The following is an 18613-nucleotide window of genomic DNA, read 5'->3' on the forward strand; positions in this document are numbered from 1 at the left end:
AATAAAATAAATATCCCCAGTTCTTGTAACTGCTCCTCACATGGGAGTTTTGAGTGCCCTCACCCTGGATATATTCCTGCCCCTTCTGTGCTTCCTCCAGCCTGGAGCCCCAGCAGTTGCCAGAGCTGCTCAGGTGAGGGGACCATCACAGGCTTCACTTTGAACATAACTGTTGCTCCCTATCAACAGCCTCCTCTCAGTGCTGATTCACTCTGAGTTTACAGCAGACCAACAGCTGTAATTCTTTTCATATATGTTGCTGCTAAGTCAGATAGAAAAAGTCACTAAGCTCCTGCCATCTCCCCCTCCATTTTCTGGGATGTGATCATGGAAGAAATTCATACAAGGTTCCAGTGGTAGGCTCACCACTAGACCCCTTATCAGAGAAGGGATGCCAAGCAGCTAGGTGGCAGGAGGTGGCATTTTTCTTGTTTTTTAATAATTTTATTTATTTAATTTTTGACCGGGTTGGGTCTTCAGGCTTTTCTCTAGTTATGGAGAGCAGGGGCTACTCTCTAGTTGTGGTGCTAGCTTCTCATTGCAGAGGCTTCTCTTGTTGCAGAGTGCAGGCTCTAGGGTGCTTAGGCTTTAGTCGTTGCCACTCCTGGGCTCTAGAGCACAGGCTCAATAGTTTCGATGCACAGGCTTAGTTGCTTTATAGCATACGGGATCTTCCCAGATCAGGGATAGAACCTGTGTCTCTTGCATTGGCAGGTGGATTCTTTACCATTAAACCACCAGGGAAGCCTAGAGGCAGCACTTTTCAAGTCTGAAATTTTCTACCCGTTTTCTTCTACCATCATATATACCCCTACTGTGGTCTCATATTGATCCAGCATCGCTGGCCCTGTGTGGCCAACAAAAGAAAAAAAATTTCCTATAGGTTAAAAGAGTGCGTGATCTTGACATAATGAACCACAGGTAGTAGCAGGCTTCTCCTTAAAGAACACACTGAAGGCTGTGGATGCAAAATTATATTATAGAGCAAGAAGTAAAGCTAAGGAATGCTCCTTCGCAGGGCTGGAAGAAGCTGAAAAGATAAATAATTTCCCCCTAAAATGTTGATGACAAGATTTATGAGGGTTTGGACCCTTATGTCTTATTCAGCTTTCCAGCCTCAGAGTTGCTTATTGATAAAGGATTAGTTCTCTCCCTGTCTAGATGAATTAATGAATGATGGTGCCCGACCTCTGAGGCAGATGTTAAGGCAAACAGCCAAGTGCTGCTATCACATTCATCCCGCTAGAACACTGGTCTAGAAGGTCCACAGTCTGAGTCACTACAGCAATTTCCAGGATTTCTATTTTGAAAAATCTCAGGTCCTACAAATCAATCTCTGCCCTTCAACAGCTGGAACAGATTCAGGGACTCTAGAGTTGGTTACAATAGCTACTTCTAGTGGGGGGATTAATTAAAATCAACAAAAAATTTGAGTACCTCCTAGGTATCAGGCACAGGTTTAGAGACAAACAAAAAATTCTATCTTCATGGAAGACACATTCTAGTGGGATAAACAGATATAAAATGAAAATAAATAAATGAAATATGTAGGACATTTGAAGCTCATAACTGCTATGGAGAAGAATAAAGAATCCCATCCCTGTTACCTTTTCTCATCTCCACACAAGCAAATCCACCAACCTAAGTGCAATTCTCTTTATTACCTTCTAGAAAATTAAACAAGGGGAGAAATACATTTATGTAAAATTTTAAAGCATTAAACCCAAATGTGTTGGCAGTGGTTTAGGGTCAAAAGCTCAGCTTTGGAGCACTGGCAGATACCCCACCAGTTGCATAAATGCTGGAAAAGGAGCTTTTCCAGGCTCCAGCTGACTGCTGGCATGTGCTCCCTGGGACTAGTCTAAGGTCAAAATCCTCTTGTGGAGATAAGCCCACTCCCTTCGTCTAGCAGCTCAGTCTCTCTGCTATTCCAGCTTCCATGCCTTATTCTTAAGCTACAGAGAAAGAGGAATAGGGCAAAAGATGACACTTATCTGTCCAAACATTTGGTTCAGAAGTGGAATTGGAAATGTCTGATGAAGGAGCTATCTATAGAGCAAGAAATACCCAACACAGAGGTAACATGCAGGCAGTAACACCTACGCTCTGCTCAGGGCCCTTCTCTGACAGTGTCATCATGAAGAGCCACTATGTGGCTTTACTAGATGGGGCACCCCGCAGGGGACAACACCCTCGTTCACTTCTACTGTGGTACTAAGGCTCTGGCATCAGTGATAGAAGCACACAGGATGACGGGAAACCCAAGCCCACCAGGAGCGCTCAAACCTCAAGAGAGACTTCAGTGATCTTAAGCAAGACACTTAACATCTCTGTTTCCTGCTTTGGAAGAGGGAACAACACCAGGGGGCATGTCAGCCTCCCCAGAGGTGTTTGGACAGATCCAACGGGTTCTTGGTACTACACACACATGGCACAACATCCCAAAAAACAGAAGTTCACATTTAGGTAAGCACTCCTAACAGAAGAACAGAAGGGAAAGGAAGGCTGGATATGGGAGGGAAGAGGAGAAGACGGAATTGCACTTAAGTCAACAGCTGAAAAGCATTTGCTCAGCCATGTAAGTGCTAAAAATGAGAACATCACTGAGGAGCAGAGTAGGGAAAAATGTAAAAATCCACTTTAAAATGCCAGGAGCAAGTAATTGCCCCAAGAACAGCAGGGCTCCTCTGGCACAGCCCTTTGTTATCTGCCAGATAAAGGCTGGGGAAGCCAAGTGCTACCGCAGGGAAGCTCAGGGCCCCCTTTTTTGCATCAGCAGATCCCAGGGTATTGTCATTTGGGTGGTTTGTTAACAGTGAGAACACGGGGAGAGGAACAGCCGTTTATAAAGCAGAGACAGACTTCCTCATCTCCACTTTGAGATCTTGCCCAGAAATGGGGATAGGGATAAGAAACGATTAGGTGAGCAGCCTCCTTAGTGAAAATGGAAATTAAAAAAAAAAAAAGACTTTCTATTTTTAATCAGCATGCAAACACATTAAGTCGCTTCAGTCATGTTCGACTCTGTGTGACCCTATGGAGTATAGCCTGCCAGACTCCTCTGTCCATGGGATTCTCCAGGCAAGAATATTGGAGTGGGCTGCCATTCCCATCTCCAGGGATTTTTAACCAGTAACCATCCTCAAATCTTGTAAAAACAAATAGGTGAAACTTTTTTTTTGGCTGGTCAAACATCCCTCAGCAATTTTTCTTAAAATACAGTGGTCTTCCTCCAATCATTACAAAGAACAATAGAAAAACATAACTTTGGGAACATCCATATAAACTCGTGATCCTTCTCATGCACATTCTGGTTGACAGCTATGAACTAGTACCCCCCCCACCCCCCACCCTCCCCGCACCGCCAACTCCTTTCAACAGCAGATAAGCATAGCGCCCATGGCTCCAGCAGGCATTTGTCAGGACAGTACTTATACCTAGAATATATCTCTCATGCCTCCCTCTGGGACTCTTGATAAAAGAAGTGTGATCCGATACTGGATGCTTGGGGCTGGTACACTGGGACGACCCAGAGGAGGGTTCAGGATGGGGAACACATGTATACCTGTGGCGGATTCATTTCGATATTTGGCAAAACCAATACAATATTGTAAAGTTTAAAAATAAAATAAAATTTAAAAAAAAAAAGTGTGATCAATTTTTCAGACTTTCAGACTCTGGAAAAACCACTGCAAAGGGTTTGGTGTTGCAGAAAGGACTCCTAGCACTGCAAGTAAGAAAGAGGCTTACTTTCCAAAGGACCTCAAGCAGGCATCAGGGGTCCTTGGCCTGTTCAGCACAACTGACACCTTTTTATTTCTAACCAAAAGTCCCTCCCAGGTCCTTTCACGGGCTTTAGCTTGAGAGCTGAGGGCCACCCCCCACCTCTCCATTGGGCAGCAGTGCAAATGGACCCTGATCAGCCACGTTCGGTGATGAAATAGCTCGGGAGCACACGCTCTTTCTGTGCATGTGGAAAAAGACGTTGCACGCCAAAAGGGCAAAGCATTACTCATAATGAACTGTAACTCTCTTGGGGTATGATAAAATGAACCAGCCACAGAGAACTGCTCTCTTAACAACTGCTCTCTTCTAGTTGGAAATGATTATTACCATTAAGTGACAACTGTTAACTATCATCATCAACGGCACAGATAATCCCTCCATCCCTCTTTGACTGAAATGACAAGCAGCAGCCTCCAAGATGTTTCTGGTATTGCACCTCCTCTACTTCCAAAGCAGAGATTAAAAACAACGTTTCTTCGACTCATCTTCCTCCTGTTATAGCTCTCTCTTATGTTTCAAACACACACACACACACACACACACACAGGTACAGGCATATCCACACACCCACACGTGCATGGGGAAAATGAAGTCACCCTCTAAGCACTCTTTTAGGGGACACTGGAGTGCTGAGCAGCTGCCTCACAAATACATGTCCTTGGAATTCTCTGACCGCCTATGCTGTACAGGAGAAGCTCCATCAGGGACTTTGATATTCAACATGCCTAATCTCAAGTTCACCATTTGAACAAATTGCTATAAACTTAAAACTCTCAACTTTCATTTCCTCATCTGCAAAATGGGGATAAGAACGCAACCAACCACCTAAAGTAAAGATCTGTGAAATTTTTCTATAAAGGATAAGAGAGTAAATATTTTTCACTTTGTGGGCATCAGGGCAGCTATCTCAAATACTTCCATCAGTTGTTGAAGGGTGGAAGCGACCACAGACGTGATAAAAACAAATGGCATGATGTGTTTTAATAAAACACTGAAATCTGAATTTAATACACTTTTCATGTCACAAAATAACATTATTTCCTTCTGACCATTTAAAAATATGAAACCTACACCCAGCCTATGGCCATACAAAACCAGATAGCAGGTTGGGTCTGGCCCAGGGGTCCTGTTAACAGAGACCATGATGAGGATGACACAAGTTCATACGGTAGAGTGCCCAGCAGACTGCCTGAGACCTTCACTCTCAACCCAGAGGAGTTACTATCACCCTAGAAGTTGAAGAAGAAACCCATGTGGATGTGGTAGACTCCTTTAACTTGACCTAAGTCATATATCTTGGTTCAAAGGGTGAGAGGGGGACTGTCATTTTTCAGGAAGGAGTGGGGATGAAATACTCATGAAATAGGTGCCCAGATGAAGAGATATTTGGCAGTTCTTCTAAAGAGGAACTTTGCTGCCTGGGACAAGGGTGCAGTGACCTGAGAATTTCAGCCAAAAAAAGTTAGTAAAAGTACATGAAACTGAAGGCAGGAGATCCAGGTGCCTGCTTGCTGCAGATGTTGTGTAACTCACTGATCCCTCAGGAGTAATGTTGGTTGGTATAAATCAACTAGTAATAATAATAATTATCATTATAACAGCAAAATTAAAAATTATTTATGTAACCTGGTACTGAGGTGTTTTTTCTTACCACAAAAATGCATCTAAAAATGAGGCATTATAAAGTATTTCCTGCCAAAGGGAAACAGAAATGAATAGAGCTTTCCTAACCCAGTTGACCCAGATTTGAACCACCTCTAGGATTCACATACCAAGTATGGAATCTCTTGGCCCATCACAGTTATCATTTCAAGTTTTGTGCTGCCAACACATGTAGTTTTGAATCACATCACCCATTATGAAACAACATGGGCACTCCGGAAGGAAAAAGGAAGCCCTGAAAGTATCTCCCTGGTGACATAAAGGCTTCCGCTGGAGGATGCTCCTTTTCCTCCACTTTCTCCATCACTCCTGCCACATTCTCTCTCTCCCATAAGAAGTGCTGGGTCCTCCCCAAAGCCTAACATTGTACTCAATCAAAGTGACATCCATATCACCACCAACCACACTATAAGAATAAGGTTAAAAATTAGAAACCCATGGCTTACCAAATGTGCAAATCAATTAGAACTGTACATTATAAATTTGAGGTATTTTGTCATTACTTTTGTTATCATTATTTCTATCCATGTTGTGAAATAAAGAAAGAACACAATGTGGAAATTATTTATAGGCCCAAACTGCCTATAAATGGACTTTTTCAGAGAAGGATCAAAAAAAGAAATTTTAGATGAAATAGTCAAGCCTGGGAGAAAGAAAGACAGTTGGCCAAACCTACTAAGCTATGACAAGAATAAAAAAAAACCTGCCCCTAAAGCTGGAAAGAAGCATTGGAGAAAAGAAAACTGAAGAGGGCAAAACCAGCCAAAACTAAACCACAGCAGCTGGGGACTTAGTGTTACGCACTTGACTGATGCAATAGCTTTTGTTCAGATGTGTTTTACTTTGCCTTTAAAGAATATGGCAGTTTACATTCTTCTGCCTGATGTCTAAAAGAAGCAGTTTGGTTCTAGACAACAAGCATTTATTATGAACTTACTACTTGCAGAGGCTCATAGTAAGCCATGGACCAAGTAAAGAAATCTTCCAAACTAAATACTAGGGATTAGATGAGTATATCTATATGCCTGAGGACAACAGGCCAGGTTGCCCCAAAAGATCTAGAGATGGGGCTACAGCCCAAGGGGTGTTTGAAGAAGTAAAATGTTTGAAGTTTTGCTGTCAGAGCATATGATCAAGTTCAATGAAGGATAACACATACACAAAGGAGAAGAAATGAGCCACAAAACAAAATCATTAAGGTTACCCAAACAGTAAATAAGAATGATAAAGGGTGTGGGAGATCTAAATTGGGGTGCTCAGTGCGGTGAGCTGGGTAGTGTAATCCCCAAATTTCATATCAACCTGAAATCCCTGAATGTGACCTCATTTGGAAATAGGTCTTTGAAGATGTAATTAATTAAGATGAGGTCATTTTGGGTTAGCCTGTGTGCATGCCTGCTAAGTCGCTTCAGCTCTGTGCGATGCTACGGACTGTAGCCCACCGGGCTCCTCTGTCCATGGGATTCTCCAGGCAAGAATACTGGAGAGGGTTGGCGTGCCCTTCTCCAGGGGATCTGCTCAGCCCAGGGACTGAACCCAAGTCTTACGTCTTACCACTAGTGCCACCTGGGAAGCCCCATACTGGGTTAGGGTGTGCCCTAAATCCAATGACTGATATCCTTTACAAAAGATGGGGGGGGGGGGATTAAGATACAGACACAGAGAAACATAAGGAGAAGGCAGTGTGAAAGTGGAGGCAGACACTGGGGTGAGGCAGCCTCAAGCTGAAGAACGAATGCCAAGGCTGGCCAGCGATCTTCAAGAGTGAGAGGAGACTTCAGAGGGAGCATGGCCCTTTTGACACCTTGACCTCAGACTTCTAGCCTTCAGAACTGTGGCAGAATCAATTTCTATTGTTTTAAACCAGCCGTTGTATGGTACTTTGTTTTCGCAGCCTTAGGAACTAATATACTCAGCAAAGGGAATAATTGGAAGAACAGAATTATCATCCAAACGAGTCCCATGACTGGGTATGGACCTGTGGCTGTTCTCCTGTTCCTGACACCAGAGCAAAATCTATGCTTCTGGTGTATGCGTGCATGCAGAGTTTCTCAGTCATGTCCAACTCTTTGCAATCCCAAGGACTGTAGCCCCCCAGGCTCCTCTGTCCATGGAATGTCCAAGGCAAGAATACCGGAGTGGGTTGCTATGCCTTCCTCCAGGGGATCTTCCCAATCCAGGGATCGAACCCACATCTCCTGCATTGGCAGGTGGGTTCTTTACCCCTGAGACACCATGAAATGCTCCTGGTACCCTCTGTCTGAGCTACAGCAGAATAGCTCCCTATTAACAAAATTATATTAGCCCCCAGGACTACTGGAAAACTAAGGAATGATACACAAGCATAAAGTGTCATAAATACTACCAGAAATACAAAGTACAAACCATCTCAGGCTTCCATGAAAAGCAATCATAACTTTGGGGAGGAAGCACCAAAGCTATCAGCCAGCAACTTGACTCAACAGTGTTCTTATGGCTGAACCCAAATCCATGTGTTATTCAGAGGATGGGGTTCTCTGCACCCTGGTATGCATGCAGAAGCCATTTCCAAGAGCCCTTATCCCTTCACAGAGCTTGGTGGCAGCATAGTACCTGGTTTATAGAGCAAGAATACAATTTTAACTCTTCTCCTGGGCTAATTAGGCACCAGCCAGGATTAAGCAGAGAGCCTGTCTAGAAGACTAAGCAGGCTTTCATCTAGGTCTCTATTTCTGCAGTACATGCTTAATGCATAATGCACTTTGATTCTTTTCTTCGTATCTTTACTCCTTTCTTGACTTTTGCATAAAGCTTCCTCTCCTTTTGTTTATGTTCTCTTTTTATTATCAAGTGATATATGAATATATTCCACTGAAATATCAGCGTAAAATGTAACTATATGTAGTAAGACATGAGGGCCTCACCTCTGTCTACTTCATTCTCTTTCTCAGAGGTAACTACAGTCAGTATACATCTATCTAGTCCGTCTTCTGTGCATTTACATAGTCATATAGATAATATGTATTTATTTCCATATAAATGATCTTTATATTTTCATTTATGATCATTCTATACTTGATATTTTACTTGCTTTTTAAACTGTACAATATATCTAATAAATATTTTGATGTCAATAAAATATGTCTGTTTTTTTCTTTAAATGACTACATGCACTCCACATAATTTATTTAGCCTGGCCAAAACTTCTAGGCTTTTTATTGCTTCCAGTTCCCAGTGTTATAAGCAATACCCTAATGGACACAATGGACATCCTTGCATAATATATACACATGCTGGAATACATTTTGCTTTCAACAGACTCACAGAAATGACCTTGTTGTACCAAGGACATAGGGATTTTTAATCTTGAAAGATACAGCCAAATTTCCCTCCCAGATGGCTTTACCAGTTTATATACTCCCACCAGAAGTGTTACCCTCATCCTCATCGACTGGCTATTATCAATATTTACAATTTTCCTGGGAAAATAAGGGCTTCCCTGGTGACTCAGTGGTAAGGAATCTGGCTTCCACTGTAGGAGACATAAGAGATGCAGGTTTGATCCCCAGGACAGGAAGATCCCCTGGAGGAGGGCATGGAAACCCACTCCAGTATTCTTGCCTGGAGAATCCCATGGACAGAGGAGTCCAGTGGGCTATAGTCCATAGGGTGGCAAAGAGTCAGATACAACTGAAGCGACTGAATAGCAGTATAAAAATATTTTGTTTTAATTTGTATTTTGCTTGTTACTAACGATGTTGAACATCTGTTTATAAGTTTATTGCCCATTTATTTTTATTCCTTCTACGTGTTTTTTTTCACATTTTGCTACTGAGTTTTTCTTTGGGCTTGTAGCATCAGAACTTTTTATATGTAGACTTTTTATAGTCTGCATATTACTACTTTTTATATACTTGACAAATGTTCTTCCCATTATTTTGCTTGTATTTTAATTCATTTTATAGTCATTCATCCAATAAATATTTACTGGGAATCTACTCTGTAGAGAAAACAAACCAAATATTCTAGTACAAACACTTAAATTTTGTATAAATTTGTTAGCATTTGCTTTGTTACTTTGGGTTTGATGTTTTCCTTAGGAAATCCTATTTGACTCCATAATTAAAAAAAATACTTCTGATGTGATACACCACATGAACAAAATAAAGAATAAAAATCATATTACCATCTGAATAGATGTAGAAAACTCAAATTCATTTATGATCTTTAAAAAAACTCTCAACAAAGTATGTATAAAGAGAACATACTTCAACACAATAAAGGCCATTTATGACAAGCTACGGATAATAAAAGATGCTTGCTCTTTGGAAGAAAAGCTATGAAAAACCTAGGCAGTATATTAAAAAGCAGAGACATCACTTGCTGACAAAGGTCTATATAGTCAAAGCTGTAGTTTTTTCAGTAGTCATGTATGGATGAGTGAATTGGACCATAAAGAAGACTGAGCACCAAAGAATTGTTGCTTCCGAAATGTGGTGCTGGAGAAGACTCTTGAGAGGCCCTTGGACAGCAAGGAGATCAAACCAGTTAATCCTAAAGGAAATCAACCCTGAATATTCATTGAAAGGACTGATGCTAAAGCTCCAATACTTTGGCCACCTGATGTGAAGAGCTGACACATTGGAAAAGACTCTGAAGCTGGGACAGATTGAGGGCAGGAGGATAAGGGGGTGACAGGATGAGATGGCTGGATGGCTTCACTGACTCAGTGGACATGAGTTTGAGCAAACTTTGGGAGACAGTGAGGGACAAGGAAGCCTGGCGTGCTGCAGTCCATGGGTTTGCAAAGAATTGGACACAACTTAGCAACTGAACAGCAACAACAGCTAGTATATTCAACAGTGAAATGCTGAAAGCTCTTCCTTCTAGATCAGGAATGAGACAGGGATGCCCCCTCTTATAACTTTTATTTGACATAGTATTAGAAGTCCTACAACACTAATTAGGCAAGCAAAATAATAAAAGGCATCCAAGTTGGAAAGGAAGAAGTACAACTGTCATTACATTCAGGTGACATGATATTATATAGAGAAAACCCTGAAGACTCCACCAAAAAACTATTAGAACTAATGAATGAATTCATTTGTGTTGCAGGATACAAAATCAATACAGAAAAATCTGTTGTGATTCTATAAATTAATAACAAACTACTGGAAATGGATATTAAGAAAACAATCCCATTTATAGTTGTATCAAAAGAATAAAACACCTAGGAATAAATTTAATCAAGCAAGTGAAAGACTTGTATACTGAAAACTACATGACATTAAGGAAAAAAGTTGAAGGTGACACAAATAAATAGATATTCTGTGCTCATAGATTAGAAAAATTAATATTGTTAAAATATCCATACTACCCAAAACAATCTAGAGATCCAATGCGATTCCTATCAAAATTCCAATGGCATTTTTTAACAGAAAATGTTTAATCTTAAAATTTGTATAGGGCGGCAAAAGACCCCAAATACCCACCCCCCAAAAAATCTTGAGACAGGAGAACAAAGTTGAAGGCATTATGCTCCCTGATTTTAAACTCTATTGCAAAGCTATAATAATCAAAATCATATGGTATTTGCATGAAAACAGACACATGGATCAATGGAACAGAAGAGAGAGCCATAAAATAAATCCACTCATATACAGCCAATTAGTTTATGACAAAGGACTCGAAAATACTCAATGGGAAAAGGACAGTCTCTTCAATAGTGTTAGTTTTATCATAATCTTTGATGCTTAGCAATTGAAATATCACAATTTTTTCAATTATCCTTCTCTATTTTAATAGATTAATAGCAAATCACTTGCTTATTGTATAACCCTCTGTTGTTGTGTAGTTGCTAAGTCATGTCCGACATCCTCTAACAAGGCCAAAAAATAAAGTATTACCAAAAAATAAAATACTCCTAAATTTTTATCTAAACTTCTTATAAATGATTAAATGTATTTAGCTTTTGAATTCATTTGTTATTAATCCCATGCATGATGTGAAGGATGGCTTTAGTTTTTTTTCCCCCAAGTGAACACGCAACCCTAAAATTATACCTTGAATCTTTATATCTCTGATATGAAATATAATCTTTCTTACAACCTATATTTCCAAACATAATGGGACTGTTTTCCTCTGTTCTACTGATTCTTTTCCTATTCCTAACTCTATCTTAATTACTATATGAGTCTATCATGAGGCCTCTTTTAAATACTATAGCTCATAGGCCTTGATTTGCTATCTAATAGAACAAGCACTCCATCATTGTTCATTGTTCTTTTTTGCATATTTATTGGGTACTTTTGAGCATTTTATTTTGCAAATGAGCCTTAGAATCAATTTGTTAAATGCCATAGAGAACCTGATTGAAATTGTGATGTGAAAAATTATTGAATGTACATATTAATATGTGACAAATTGATTTCATTAATATTAACCTGAAACATGAGAAGTCTGCATTTATTGAGCTCTCTTATCTACAGTAACTCCACAGTAAAATTTCATACATTTATATAGATCTTACACATTTATAAGAAATTTATGTTTTTACTTGTTATTGCTATTATAAATAATAGCACTTCTTTTTTATTACATTTGAGAAACTGTTACTGCTTGTATATAAAAAAGCTACTGTATTAGAACGTTAATCTTATATCGAATGTTAAAAGCTATATTAGTTGTTGGAAAGGGGTAGGGAAGAAAGGCAGGTGGAGAACCTGAAGAGATCCAGAGAGGACATAACCAAGGTTAAGATGCTTTATGGAGCTCTGAGAAGGAATTCAGATCCCTCAGCACCCTAGGCTTGGCTAACAGAGTGAAGGGTAGGGGCAAGACCAAGAAATCCCAGAGTTTAGGGGAAGTGATGCTTTGGAACTTTGGAGCACACCAAGGAAATGGCAGCATGATGTGTTTAAGCAGTGAGCCTTAGATAGTGTGCCAAGTTTCAACCCTGAGGCTGAAGCACGGCATGGAAGAGGCTAAGCAATGTCGGCTTGTCCCAGTGGTAAGTATGGATGTGCTGAGATGCAACCAGTGAAAGAGACATGCAGCGGGGACCACAGGGGGCAGAGTCCATAGCCATGCAGGTCAAGACCATGGCAGGAGCCAGGGGTCTCAGAGCACATGCCAGCACATACTCTAGTGGCACCACTGCATCCAGAGAGGATGCAGTGGGAGTGGTGCCAGCAACCAGAGGCCAAATCACATAAGACACAAGAGTCCTGCAGGACTCAGAGGATTCTGGGCTTGAGAGACATCACCCTTGCAGCCATGATGGATGCTAAGTTTGCTTCTCGTGCCACGTGATACTGTTTTGTGGAGAAGGACAACATAGGGTATGCATTTTCATATTTAAATTATGAATTCACTAAGCAATTTGCTGAAAGAGATCAAATATTAAACTGGCAGATCCTGAGTTACCCTGAAGTAACAAGGTTAAACTTTCCAGAGGAGATAGGGGTACACAGCAAGTGGAATTCAGTCATGGGGAAATAAGGTTCCATTTCCATACTTCTGCCTGGAGAAGGGAAAGGCTACCCTCTCTGGCCTGGAGAATTCCATGGACTTTATTAGTCTATAGGTTTGCAAAGAGCTGGACATGACTGAGCAACTTGCACTTCACTTCCATACTTCTGAGTCATAATAACTTTTTAAAACCTTTACATGCTTGTATAATTTGTGTGATTATATAGATCCTATAGGACATACAATTTTTGTCCTCTTGATGTGTGTCTCTACATATATACACATTGGGCTACATTCCATAGTCATGGGGACAAGGCTAAAAGCTAGTAGGTTTGAAGTGAAAAGAGTCAGTGTGTATTACATAGCATGGAAATACAAGGACTCTTGTACATTCCTGCATGGAAAGCAAGGACTCTGAAAACCAAACATTCAAAATAAGCACTTCATTTAATACTTTGCTTACAGGCAGTCTATTATCTGAGTAGTTTAGAAAGAAAAAAATAACCACCAGCTCACTCCACATTTGTACCTATGGATACAATGATAGAAAAGGGAAATGAGAAAGATAATCCTTCAACGTGTCCCAAGTAAATTATAAAGCCTATCTAAATTCTTACCTAATACACAAGGAATGATTAAAAGTTGACTTTAAAATTTCAGTTCTGGGCAGTATGGACTGATTACACCCCATCCTGTTTCTTGTATTGACACAGCTATAAAACCTGGACAGAATACAGTGCAGCAGCTATCTGAGGTCTCTGGAAAGTAAACAGTATCAGGAAGATTGGAAACAAAGACAAGAATTAAAAGGATCAGCACACCAGTGTTGAGATCATCACATATTCTCTTCTGTGTCCCCTGGACAGAACTCAGAGATACCTGGACATCAGCACAAACTTAGAAGCTCCTAGTTAAGGCCTGAAGAGCAAGAAAAGGGGTTCAGGCAGCATCAAAAATAGCAGCAAGTGGGCAGAAGATTTTCTTTCAGGAAGGTTTTAAATCTAGTATCCTTAATTGTAAAACTACTCACATTTTGTATTTCATATTGGGTGAGCTTTGGTAATTTGTGGGTTTTGAGGAACTGGTCAAATTTACATACCTAGAGTTGTTCTGTGGGGTCTGTAGTGACATCTCCTCTTTCGTTCCTGATATTGGTAGTTTGTGTCTTTTTTTCTTCATGAGTCTTGCTAGAGGTTCATCAATTTTTCTTGATCTTTTCAAAGACCAACTATTCTCATTAATTTTCTGTATCATGTATTGGTAAATACAGGAACTTGGATGAATTTGAGTTATTAATGCTGAGTTAAAGTAGCCAGTTTCAAAAGATTACAAACTGTATGACTCAATTCTGTGACATTCTCAAAAGATACAAACTATATTGACAGAGAATAGATCAGAGGTTGTTATTTGTTCAGGGAGTGGAGAATAACTACAAAGGGACCACAAAAGTAAGGTTTTTGGAGAGATGTGCTCTGTATCCTGACTGTGGAGATGGCTGCACAAATCTGTGTGTTAAAAATTCACAGCACTATAGAATAAAACAAAGCCAGTTTTACCATGTATTCATTTAAAAAACCAAATTTAAAGTAACTCCTAAGTTCAGAGGAGAAATAAGACTAGTTTAAGAAGTTTCTCAATTTTAAAATTTATAATTAATAACTGTCCAGTTTTTTAAATTAAAGATTTCACTTTCCTAATAGATTTGCTTCTGCTAAGTCACCTCAGTCGTGTCCGACTCTGTGCGACCCCATAGACGGCAGCCCACCAGGATTTGAGGTCACCATAAAAGTAAGTTTGATAATACTTTTTTTTTTTTTTGATAATACTTATTTTTAACAAGATTTGGGGGAAATAAGAACTCTCATGTAACCGTAGAGAAGTAAATTACTATAAGCTCTTTGAATGGGTATTTATCTCTAAGGAAAGAGTAAATGTATATTCTTTTTGATCCAACAATTCTATTTTTAGGAAATTCTAGTACAGATGGACAATATACAAGAATATACATATAAGCATGTTTACTACAGCATAATTTATAATAGGAAAAGACTATAAACAATGCTGATGTTCATTAATAAGTAAATCACATAGATGTATACAATTAAATATCAGAAAACCATTTTAAATTTTGTGTTTATTTGTTTTTTACCTGCTCCACACAGCATGCAGGATCTTAGTTCCCTGTCCAGGGATGGAACTCATCTTCCCTGCATTGGAAGCTCAGTGTCCTAACCACTGAACCACCAAGGAGTTCCCAAAAACCATTTTTTAAATGAAACTAATCATCAATCACTCATTTTTATTTAAAAACTCTAAAATTATTCAGAAAATGATAAGGTGAAGAGCTATATATAGAGACTGATCTCATTTTTGTTTACAAAAGGCCTTATATAAGTTGGGGGAATTTATATGTCAAGAAAAATTCCCTGAAGGATATATAAATATTGTTAGTAATAGTTATCTCTTTGGATTAAGCATGGAGATATAAGGAAGAAGAGAAAGGAAACAGTTAAACTTTTCTGAACTGCTAGAAAAACCACAAGCATGATACTATCAAAAAATTATTTTTAAAAATACTAGTAAGATATAATAACGATTTTGTAGAAAGTTTATTCATCAGGAGAGCTGGTCTTCTGCCTACTCTGGTAATCCACATAGTCTGAGGGATCTTAATGAGGTCAGGGCAAAGGCCTGGAAAGCTGGTTATCACTGATGAGTGACATGGGAATGGAGTAAATTCTTCACCCAAGGAATTACTCTTACTGCCTCTTCAAAGGCAGTCAGAATATAAACTGCATCTCCACAACCAAAGTAAGATCAAATCAGTCAATCCTAAAAGAAATCAAGCCTGAATATTCTTTGAAAGGACTGATGCTGAAGCTCCAATACTTTGGCCACCTGATGTGAAGAGCTGACTCACTGGAATAGACCCTGGTGCTGGGAAAGATTGAAGGCAAAAGGAAAAGAGGGAGGCAGAGGATGAGATGGTTAGATAGCATCACTGACTCAATGGATGTGAATTTGAGCACACTCCAGGAATAGTGAAGGACAGGGAAGCCTGGTGTGCTGCAGTCCATGAGGTTGCAAAAGTTGAACACAACTTAACGACTGAACAACAACCAAAGAGGAAGCTGCCTGGGGTTCTGCAACCAGATCCATTGATAAATTCATGGATGAGTTCCATGGATTTGTTGGACCCAATTTTTCTGGGTTAACAGTCTATATGCCTTAGTTTAAATTTTTCCCTAATTTACATTATAGTGACTAGGACATATGTATAAGAAAACAATAAATTCTTGATACTAAAAGACATCATCAACCATCACAAAACTAGCCTTGTGATCTTGAGAAAAATTACATAATTTTTTGTCTGCTAATGTTCTTAACAATACAACAGAGGACCAGGTAACCGGTCAGACCCTTAGCCTTCAGGTAAGAACCTTGCTAGTTCCTAGAATCAGTGAGTCACCATGTCTGGTTAGAAATTGAATTTTACACAATTATTTTTCCAGATTCAGATTCTATTTGTCGTTAGATTAAAACCAGCCAGTAGTCATATGTCAATCTTGAAACTATTTTTACAAAACATTATATATTCTGAGTTGGTTGTTCAAATTTACTAATTGTAGACACAAAGCTCTTAAGCAGAAAAATCTTCACAAATTAAAATTTTTCTCTTCTATTAAGTGTTGAAATACATCTTACTTTATAGATGTTATATTTTAAAAATGTGTGTGGCTTAAGGAAACTATTTTATGACATTTAAGAACCAAAGTCAAAGAACCATTTACTAAAAATAACTTTACTGGAAATTTGCCTAAATACTCTTAAATATATAAAAACAATATTAAAACTTTAAGCGATCAAGTAGTTAAGGGATAAGAGCCAAGGATCAGCTAGTTTTTTTCTCAGATAAATTAGTTTATTCTCATTAGCCTGCATGTCATTCTATACAGAGCTCCCTGGTACCTGTGTCCTGCTACTTAATCTTGGATGCTTGTCCCAACTCTATTCCAGCCTCACCTCAAGGGGCTGACTTCTCTGAACTTTCCATGTGTTGCTGCCCCTTGCCTGCACCTCTTTCTTGCCCTCTCTCTGCAGCATCATTCGCCCACAGCAGCTCTGGGTGCTAGCCTGAACAGCCCGGCTGACTGTGAGTCCTGCACTGGCCAGACAGAGTCTATTCTTGAGTGAAAGGAGAAGAAAGGGAAGAGACAGAGGTCTGAGTGAGGACAGAAAAGGGATAGGGCAGGAGGGTAAAAGGAAAGAGTTAAGGAATAGATATGTTGGTTACCAGTTTGCCATCATAATTCAGTTTCTTCCTTCTCTTACTTAAAAACCTTGCCTCAAATAATTTCTTCATATTTAAAAAAGAAAAGACTCCCTTGAATGATGACTAGTGACCTAATACGTGCTAACCTGATCTCTGATGAGAAACTGATTTATCACCCACATTTTAGAGCCCTGGGAAAGTTGACATGAAGGGATAAACGGACTTCAGGGCAGGCAATGAATTTCTGAGGTGCATTTCAGAAGTTCTCCTCTAAACCATAAATAAAAGCAGGTTGACTACAGCCTGGCACAGGTGACCAGGACAAAACATCATGCCACCCAGGACCAGCAGTCAACACCTATTCACAATACCCCCAAGTGGATGACCAGATATTCTATGCACTACAGAGATGTTTCCCAAGCCAACTTTTCCAAGAGTTCATCGGGGGAGGCGGGGAGGCAGGTCACAACACCAGAGCTTGAAAACATTACTCAGGAAAGTATATTGAGGAGCTTGAGGGGTGGACAAGAATACTTCAATCTTCATTAACGTTATCAGCAAGATTTTAATTTCAAAATACACCTGCCTATCTTCCCATCCCCCCACAACACTGACTTTCCACCCTGAACCATTTACTAGCAAACCCCACAATCAAAAGGGAACTAGGCACCTGTGCCCCTGTTCGAACGTGAAACATGAGGGTAAGATGGTGGGGAGGGGGAGAGACACAGGCCTCTAGGAATAGTGACCATGGGGAGCACCAAGGCCAGCAAATAAGAGAGGAGAAGTTACACAGCTCATGGGGAGGGAGAAGTCCCCCCACCCCCAGATCTTTAACTTCATCCATTTCTTTCTTGGCAGGAGAAACTCTGTAAAGAAACAGAATCTATCATTGGACATTTCATAGCAAAAGTGAACCCACAGATTGACACTTACATTTCATTTGCTTGGAGATGGACTTGTTAGGTTCAAGCCAGTGCTGGGGAGAAAAAAAGCAGAGATTGTGGGTCAAATGGCTGGACCATGTGATGCATACTTAATAAAAGGAACTTAATAAAGACATTCTTTTTCCAAAGTACAGCCTCGGTTCCCCATAGATATTCCTTGGGGTTCCACCCTCTGAAGATCAACATGAGCAACTGGGCAATAATAATATCACAGGCAAGTGTATAAATTACAGAGAATTAATACTTTGAGTAGTATTTGAGTCATACAGTTGCTAGGAGAGAAGGACAAGGGAGAAAATATGCACTTAAATGGGATGTTCCAGTGGCTCTAGTTGGCTCCTAGGTGATTCTTTGAGCTCCATCGCTCTGGGCAAGCCACAGATGGCTAAAGACTTTGACATCCGTGACCTCTAAGAGTCACAGTCCAGGACCATCCTTTCAAGTTAACAGTGGGGCAAGCCACCATTAGCCCTGTCACACACAGAGGCAGTTCTTC

At 39.9% G+C, this 18613-nt stretch overlaps 1 protein-coding gene across 14 annotated transcripts in view; it reads right to left on the reverse strand.

Moving 5' to 3' along the window:
- Nucleotides 1-18613, reverse strand: part of FRMD3 (FERM domain containing 3) — a 380275-nt gene that overhangs the window by 124591 nt on the left and 237071 nt on the right. For all 14 annotated transcript variants that reach the window (XM_044940217.2, XM_044940218.2, XM_044940224.2 and 11 more), the window contains one exon: nt 18107-18149. In XM_044940217.2, coding sequence (XP_044796152.1) covers nt 18107-18149 — 43 coding nt within the window. The remainder of the gene's footprint in view (nt 1-18106; nt 18150-18613) is intronic.

This window comes from Bubalus bubalis, chromosome 3 (assembly GCF_019923935.1).
Source record: "Bubalus bubalis isolate 160015118507 breed Murrah chromosome 3, NDDB_SH_1, whole genome shotgun sequence".
NCBI lineage: Eukaryota > Metazoa > Chordata > Mammalia > Artiodactyla > Bovidae > Bubalus > Bubalus bubalis.